General features: G+C 35.5%; 1 protein-coding gene and 1 pseudogene across 1 annotated transcript; both read left to right on the forward strand.

Annotated features, from left to right (window-relative positions):
- Positions 1 to 1,756: 1,756 nt before the first annotated feature.
- On the forward strand, positions 1,757 to 2,694 carry LOC100734730 (putative olfactory receptor 8G3; annotated as a pseudogene).
- A 4,765-nt stretch (positions 2,695 to 7,459) lies between these two features.
- LOC100727044 (olfactory receptor 8G50-like) lies at positions 7,460 to 8,407 on the forward strand. The gene has a single exon (XM_003472580.4). It carries the CDS (start codon positions 7,466 to 7,468, stop codon positions 8,405 to 8,407), a length of 942 nt encoding a protein of 313 aa, XP_003472628.3. The 5' UTR covers positions 7,460 to 7,465.
- The last annotated feature ends 986 nt before the right edge of the window (positions 8,408 to 9,393 follow it).

Genomic DNA, 9,393 nt, shown 5'->3' on the forward strand with positions numbered 1-9,393 from the left:
GAAGAGACATAGCTGAGTCAGATGGAGTTTCTAGTTTATATTTTTGAGAAATCTCCTTGCAGATTTCAACAGTGATTGTTTTAGATTATATTCCCACCAGTAGTGTAGTTTTCTTTTTCCTCCCAAAGCATCACCTGTGCTAATTATTTGATTTCTGCAAGAGAGACTTACTTTTGGAATAGGATGAAATCTCCTTGCTGCTTCAATTTGCATTTCTATAATGGGCTGTAATCTTGAATATATATATATATATATATATATATATATATATATATACATCTTCATCTACTTATTGGTCATTTGTACTTCTTCTGTGAAGTATCTGTATTTCACATGGCCATTTTTATTGGGTCTTTAATTTATGATAAAGCTTTCATTCTTTCATACTATAGCTAAGGGATTTTTGTTTTTTGTTACAAGTGTGTAGAAATGCAATTGAATTTATACTTTGATCTTCAATTCTATAACCTTGCTTAACTTTAATTTGAATAGTTTTTTCATAGATTTTTTTAGATACAAATATGCATTTGCTAATAGATGAAAGAATAATAAACCTTACTTTCCAATATGGATGTTTTTAATTTCATTTTGATGCTTGATTGCACTAGCTAACTCTTGAAGTCCTAAGTGAAAGTCAGGAAGTTGAGAGTTTGTGTTGTTCAGCATTATAGAGAAAAAAATTTAGTCCCCCGTTAAGTGTGATAGTCCTCATTGACTGTGAGGACTTTTTGAATCCTGTCATTTTATTATTAAAAAAGTATTTTCTCTTCAGAGAAGTTGAGAGGAATGATTTTATTTTAAAATCATAAAATAATGATTAATAAAAAATTATTGTAATATAAATGATTACTTTTGGAGACAGGGTCCCACTATGCAGTTCAAGATGGCCAAGGCTGGTCTTAAACGTCCAGCGATCCTTCTGCCTCAGCCTCCCAAGTTCTGAGATTATAGGCATGTGCCACCAGGCCTGGCAAGTGAGTGATTTTAATTGTGGTATTCACTTGAATAAAAATCATCTAGCAGATTAAAAAAGTTATGTGTGCATCTGAGGACCATGGACATGTAAGCTAGAAAACTGAGTGGGGAGTGAGGGAGAGACCCACCCAGGATGTGGGTGGCAGCAATAATTAGTGTTGTGATCTGTGTAAAATGAAAACAGAAAGATCTGCTCATTCCCTTTGGAAGCTCTCCAGTCTTTGCTGCTGCCTCTTGACCTGTGTCTCCTTTCTTCAGCCTTCCAACTAGGGCCCTCACAGATGACTCCAGAGTACTTTCTGGACTGCACTCCTGAATCCTGCTAGATCCTCAGGCCGTTTGGTAGTCAAATAACAATTTTAAGTTCTTCGGCTATTGATTCAGAAAGAGCATTGAATACCTTTGTATTATTATAGGTAATTTTTACATCAATAATCTTGTTTTGGAAAACTAATTAAAAAGGTTATAATTAGTCAGAAATGGCACATGAAATATAAAATAAATGATCAGAATTCCTTTTTGAATGTTTATGGATGGAATGCTACTATTTACCACACTTACAGCATGACAGAATACAGAGAGACAGCTCTATATACTATTTACTTGCGTGTTTCATATATCTGGGATTTCCTGTTCCTTGACATACAGGACAGCTGTATGAACAGCTGGGACAAAACTGGACATACAAGGGTGAAAATTTAGAATGTTTTTTTCACCATTGTTGGAACTGAAAATACTCATAACAAATACTTTATTTTCCGGATAGCAATTCCAGAAGAAAATGACAGAAGGAAATCATTCAACAGTGACAGGGTTTATTCCTGCTGGGTTAACAGAGAAAGCATAGCTCCAGCTGTCTCTCTTCCTTTTCTTCCCGGGAATCTTCATGTTCACAGTGGTGGGGAACCTGGGCATGATCACCCTGATCGGGCTCAATTCTCTCCTGCACACCCCCATATACTATCTTCTCAGCAGTCTGTCCTTAATTGATCTCTGCCATTCAATGGTCATCACCCCTAAAATGCTGTATAACTTTGTGGCAGAGAAGAATGTCATTCCCTACCCCAGTGTGTTACTCAACTCTACTTCTTCTCAGTTTTTCCTCTCTCAGTGTCAGACCACTATGTTGCCTGCAATGGCATATGACCACTATGTTGCCATCTGCACCCCTTGCTTTAAAGTGTCACCATGTTTCCTCACGTCTGCGGCTGGGTGGCAGCTACAGTGTACAGTGTGGGTTTGGATGGTGCAATGGCTCACATAGTCTGCATGCTGAGGGCGCTTTTCTGCAAAGCAAATGTAATAAACCATTTCTTATGTGATCTTTTCTTACTATTGGAGCTCTCTTGCTCCAGCGCTTCTATCAATGAGGTCGTGGTTCTATGCTTAAGTGCATTTAAAATTCTTCTCCCTGCCTTTACCATTCTTAGCTCATGTGTCTTCATCATAGCCAGAATCCTCTGCATTCACTCGACTGAGGGTTAATCTAAAGCCTTCAGCACTTACAGTTCCCACATCTTGGCAGTTGCTGTGTTCTTTGGGTCTGCCACATTCATGCACCTGCAGCCCTCATCAGTCAGCTCCATGGACCAAGCAAAGCTGTCCTCGGTGTTTTATACTACTCGTGTGCCTATGATGAATCCCCTGATCTACAGCCTGAGGAATAAGGTTGTGAAAGTTGCCCTAAATAATACCTTCAAAGAAAGAAAATTTTTATGAAAAAGAGTTTTAAGTTTAGCAAAAATGCAGTATTTCTGTAGTTTTGGTAAGAAAACATTAATACAGCACTGTATGTCCGCAAGTCATGGATCTGATGCTGGTTCTTATTTAGACAAAAGGTACAAAATTACAAATGTAGGACAGGGTTGAGAGGAACATATAAAAACAGTTGTGAGATGGCTCACAGTCTTCCTGCCCAAAGTTATTTCTATTACCACTAGGTAATTGGTTTTGGTATTTCTTTCTTTTATGTTATTAGAGACAGAGTCTCACTGTATCTTTCATGCTGTCTTGGACTCACCAGGTTCCCAGGCTGGCCTTGAACTTGCAATAGTTCTCCTACCCTATCCTCCTCTATACTAGGATTATAGGCATGTGGTATCACACCTGGTACTCATAACGTTTTAAAAATAATCATAGTGTATTATTGTTTTATAATCATCCCAAATTTTCAACATATATTTAAAATCAGGTTACAACCCTTTCTTTAATTGTATATATCGCTTCTGTTTTAGTTTTTAATTATTAATACTTATCTACCTAATCATAAGCCCTTTAAATGTCTCCATATGACTGATTATGCTTTATTTTTATTGAACATTCTTGTTTTAATGTAAAACTTTTCTGTCTTTATTCATTAAATAAATTTATTTGAGCAGCATCATATTTTCTTAATTTTTATATACCTAGGTTTTATACTAAGTATATTTCCAAGCAAATTGTGATTCATAAAACAAATAATTTTCCTTTTGAATATATAAAAAATATCAGCATTACTAAATGTATAAAGCTGCATTAGGTAATATATGATTCTGTGATACGTGATAAGTCAGTTCCTACTCACAAGGCAATAGTAGTGCGTTGGAGGATGCTAAGTATGATAAAGACATACAGATATGTTTTATAGAGTTATAATTGCACCTAAGAAACCTTCTTTGCTCTGGAGCTTTCTTCTCAGTGTTCCAAAAAGAATAATTCTAGAAACATCACAACATCTGATACCAATTCATACTGCAAAGCAATAGTAGCAAAAAATCTCAGATATTAGCATAAAACGTGTCCTATAGATCACTGAATACAAGACCTAGAAATGAATTCACACATTTTCAGTTGGCAGAAGATCGTGCTGTTGATGAAACAGTGCTGGGAAAACTAGATATTTACAAGCCGAAAATACAAACCGAATCAATGGTTCTCACCTGCTGTAAGGAAGACAAATATTACATATTTTCTATCATGTGTAGAAGAAATAGTACCCAAATATAGAAGAAGGACTACTATTGTCTAAAAGCTAGTAAGGTGGGTGGAGGGGATTGGTTGAGAAGGGGAACCTGAAAAATGTATAAAAATATTTGAGAAAGAAACCAAAGCTACCCAAATGCTAGTATAAGATGCTACAGTGAAACTCATTGAACTGTACAGTTAACATGTTGGTCTTTATGATCTCAGCAAACCTTAAAAGGATATCATCAGCTAATTGCTAAACTGAATTTATGATCCAGGAGTTTATCTCAGCAGTGTAAGTGCCTGCATGACAAGTGTGAGATCCTGAGTTCAATCCCCAGTACAAAAATAAAAAAGAAAAGAAAGAAAATTTATATATCAGATTAAATGTTCACATTCAACAAAAATTTATACTATTCCAGAGCAAACTTAGCTAAGAAAATTTATTGCAATATCTTAAGATTTTTGTAACATTTAATTACTTTGAATATAAAAAATTTAAAATTACAAACTTTTTGGCATGAAAATAATTTCCATTATATGTTTTCACTGTTACTCAAAGTTTCTCTTCACTTTTAGAAGGGAGACACTCCTCCTCTCTCTGCAATATTCTTCTGCAGACCCCACGGGTCTCTAGTAATATCCACGAGTTTCATTTGGGTGCTCAATGAAAGCTGCTTTTTTACAGCATGCAAATTAAAATGTTGAGAGTGTAACACTTTAAGAAAATATATTAATTTAAGAAAAATTAATAGAAACAATGCAACTATAAACTTCAGTGACCTTGGTTCATTCTACTCAGTAGTTTTCTCTTTGAGACACCATCATAGAAAATTCCTTTTAATTCTTAAAATCTTTCTGAAATTTTGAATTTTAAAGAAATACACTGGCATTCTGATAATGCTTACTTCCATTTCTTAACCATATTTTAACAAGAACTGAATTACACATATGTGACAATGTTAAACACTTGAGAACCAAATGGAATAAAGAGAAAGTCTTAATTGTGTCTTTCCCCAGAGTTGATACTCGTGGGAGAATATTCTGGTGGGAGACAATTATCGTCATTTGCTCCTAAACTGACTCTTGTACCCAGGAGATGAAACTGTCACACCAAGCCACCTCTGCATAAAACCAAATGGCCCTGGACAGCACTTTCGGTAGTTGTCGGGATTCGTGACTCAAAATATAGTTTTGCACTATCACTGCCTCACATTACCAAAATTATTTTTCCTTTCAGAGCGGTGAAGAAAAGTCTAAAATGCTGAGTTCTGGGAAGCAGAAGGAGTAAGTCTGGATGCCTTTCCTTGACTTTTAAAACTCTACATTCTTTTCTGGCATTTCTTTTACAGTGTTAGCAGAGTTGCAGATGGGACTGATCCGTCCCTCCTGGTCCTCATTCTGAAAGCCACACTTCTTGATGAGGACAGATTCCACTACCATTTTCTGTCATCCACAGCAAGGAATTATAGCAAACACTTCTTTTAGTTAACTTCACCCAAGGAGGTAAGAGCTTTACTCAGTCACTCTCAATTTGTATTAACTTATCTATAAGCTTCTTCCAACAATTTTATCAAATGCATTGTTGAGACTTGCACTGCGCAGAACCCTGTGCCAGCACTGCATTAAGTTTACAAATCAGAGTGGGAGAAAAGCCAGTAAGTGATGCGTAGCTCACCAAGCCTGGTGTGTGCCACATGTGATCATAAGGAATGTGCCTGCGTGCAGAGAGGAAATGGTCCTGAGAACCAGAATTTTAGTATCAGAGATTCCAATAAAAAGAACTCTGTGTGTTCATATACACTGCAATATATTATGTGTTTAGTTATTATTCAGTGTCCTGACACAGCCTGAAAGTTTGTCCTTAGTGAAAATATTTTCATTTATTATTGATAACTCATGTATCTCAAACATGACAATGTTTATTGAGATCCTGAGTCACCGTTAAACTCAATTGTTGATGCTTTTAAACTGTTTATGTGTAAGTACCTTTAAAATACATTGACAATACAGTCATATTATTGGATATTCTTTCTTTAGGTGTTGTTTTCATCTTGCTGGGTGGAGATTTTTTAACGCATAATTTTAAAAATTTTTGAAAATGCAGTTTACTCTTTCTTCTAATGCTAAGTTATGCTTTGAGGGTCCCAACAATGAAAGAATCATGAAATTCAAAGCTACAAATACTTAGTTTTACAGTTTTCTCCTCATGATTTTACAAGTGTTAGTTTTTAAAAATCTATATATATAACCCACATTTAGTGAATTAACGGGGACAATTTGATAAAGGTTTCTAAGTGAATTCTCATAACTGTACATACTGAGTTTTCCATTTCAGCACACATTGTTGAAAAAATTATCATTTTTCCACTGAATTATCATAAAATGCTTATAACAATTGAGTTCATCACGGCTGAGTTAATTTCCGGACTATCACCTCTGTTACATTGGTCTGTATGTTTATACTTGTAACAGTCTGAAGCTGCCTTGTTCACTGTAAAATTGTAAATTTATAAATAAGAAAATGTGACACATCAAAAGATACTTATCTTACAATTTGCTTTGTTTATTCTAGGATCTTTTTATTTTAACAGATTTTTTTTATGATCATTGTGTCATACTGGAGTGGATATTTTGATAGATGTTACACTAAATTTTTAGATCAGTTTGGAAAAGTATTTCCTTTTTCACAATGCTGATTTTTTGATTTGTGAAGATCTGTCTTTCCATGTTTGAAAGACTTTAGTACTATTCAAAAACGTTTTGTAATTTTATGTATGACTGTTCTCATTTTCTTTTAAAGTTTATTCCTATTTCATCCTTTCATGTTACTTATTTTATTATATATTGCAAAATGTAAAATACAATAACTTATATCTCCAATCTACACTTTCACATGATGTATAATTACAGTTCTACAATTTTGGTATCGATTCTCTTGGACTTTTTCCACCTAATATCCTCATTTAACGAGAGTGAAATGATAAGGAATCCTGGCTTTCCAATATGCCTTTCATTAAGTTTTTAGCCTGACTTTTCTAGGTAGATCTTTTGGTGCACTGTGAAATGAAAACAGGTAGTGGACAACTTGCATTATTCAGTATTTCAGGGGAAAATCTTCTGCCCTTCACCATTCTGGTTAACAATTAATGTGTGTTTTTCCCTATGTCTGTGTGTATGTGTATGTGCATGCTTTATGGATGCTGCTATTCTAAAAAAAATTGATTATTTTTCACCAGAATCATTCAGAAAATTATAATTAACCAGATACATAAAAATTAGTAGAAATTGTTTTTGTGAGTGTTCATGAGGTTGATATTAATAAGACTTCTACAGAATAAAACAAAAACACCAGAGTTTTGTGTGCTATATATTTACATGCCACTTAGAGATCTCAAGATTGTTGATATATTTATGTGAAAAGTTGGAAGACAACTGGGCATATCTGGATGAATAGAATAAAGTTCTACTTCACATATGATTGTTCAGACAATAAATACCTATTTGAAAACTTTTCTTCCCTTATTACATAGATTTGCATAAAGAAATGACAGAAGGAAACCATTCTTCTGTGACTGAGTTTATTCTTTCTGGGTTAACCGAGAAACCAGAGCTCCAGCTGCCCCTCTTCCTCCTGTTCCTGGGAATCTACATGTTCACAGTGGTAGGGAACCTGGGCATGATCATCCTGATTGGGCTCAGTTCTCACCTGCATACCCCCATGTACTATCTCCTCTGCAGTCTGTCATTCATTGACCTGTCCTACTCCACTGTTATTACCCCCAAAATGTTGACGAACTTCGTGACAGAGAAGAATGTCATCTCCTACGCTGAGTGCATGACTCAACTATATTTCTTCTCAGTTTTTGTTATCTCAGAGTGTCACATGTTGGCTGCAATGGCATATGACCGCTACGTTGCCATCTGTAACCCCTTGCTTTACAATGTCACCATGTCTCCTCAAGTCTGCTTCTGGATGATCTCTGGGGTATACAGCTTGGGCTTGGTTGGTGCCACAACTCATACCATTTGCCTGCTGAGGGTGTTTTTTTGCAAGGCAAACATCATAAATGATTTCTTCTGTGACCTTTCTCCACTTCTGAAGCTCTCCTATTCCAGCACTTTTATTAATGAGGTAGTGCTTCTGTGCTTCAGTGCATTTAATATTCTTCTTCCAACTCTCACTATTGTTCCTTCCTACATCTTCATCATAGCCAGCATCCTCCACATTCGCTCCACCTCAGGCAGGTCCAAAGCCTTCAGCACCTGCAGCTCCCACCTCTCAGCTGTTGCTGTGTTCTTTGGTTCTGGCACATTCATGTACCTGCAGCCCTCATCAAGCAGCTCCACGGACCAAGGGAAAGTGTCCTCTGTGTTTTACACCATTGTTGTCCCCATGCTGAATCCCCTGATCTACAGCCTGAGGAATAAGGATGTGAAAGTTGCCCTACTTAAGATCTTTCAAAAATATCAATGTTCTTTGAAATAGCATATTTTACTTTTATAATGAAGTATTTCTGTATTTATGAGAAGGAAGTAATCCAGAGACTCTAACATATAACCTCATTTCTATTGATTTCTACTAATGCTTAAATATTTGGACAAATTACCACACATAAGGCTAGGCTGATTGAATCAAAGCCTCATAGGATGGTGATTTTCTAGGGTGCCCCAGAATCCAACTATTCAGAGTAAGCTGTATCTCAATTTTATAAATTTCAAATCCCTCATAAAATTCATTCTGCTTTGTATGTATGCAGTATGGCTCTTCTATTTATAATACTTGTATTAGTTCAGAAAATAAATATATTTGCTTCACATTGTCTTGTTTCAATAGTTTATATACCCAGCCTTCCAAATCAAGTTATTAGCGGGAATTTTTGAAGATCTAAACTCTAAAATAAATAAATTTAACACTTGAATTATACAAAGTATAATCCCCAATAATACACCATTGTGTATAATTATGTTAGTGTAATACTATGGCATAAGATGGGAAATAAAACATCGCATACCCTCATGGAGATAGCAGCACATTGGAAGATACCGAGAGTAATAAACAGACGCATGAATGTTAGGAACTTTGTTTTACATGTATCTGTGTACCAGTCTGGATATAATGCTGCCCTCATTTCCTGACATTTTATATTCCTTTTCTCATGTTCCAAGGAGGTTTGACTATTTAAAAAATTTGCACCCAGAGAGAGAGTCTCTTACTTTGATGTGCTGTTCATTTACTATTCACTTCGTAAGGGTTCCTCATTTACATGTAAAACTTACCATTGACAAATTTTTTCATGACTATTGACAAATTCTTCTAGTACATGAAACTGAAATTCTACTTGAAAAACAAATGTTTTTTCATTGCCTGAGGTGCAGACTTTTGACAAGTAAATTTAATTTTTTTTCAGTTGAGATTCTATATGGCCTCTTGGAAACTAATCAGAAAGCTCCAGGCTACACTCCTGGAAGACA

Source organism: Cavia porcellus, unplaced genomic scaffold (genome assembly GCF_034190915.1).
Source record: "Cavia porcellus strain 051 isolate PalLab524CR breed Dunkin Hartley unplaced genomic scaffold, mCavPor4.1 scaffold_9, whole genome shotgun sequence".
Classification (NCBI taxonomy): Eukaryota; Metazoa; Chordata; class Mammalia; order Rodentia; family Caviidae; genus Cavia; species Cavia porcellus.

Bases quoted from the DNA above. Each gene is read 5' to 3' on its own strand.
- LOC100727044 (XM_003472580.4), top strand. From the start codon at position 7,466: ATGACAGAAGGAAACCATTCTTCTGTGACTGAGTTTATTCTTTCTGGG.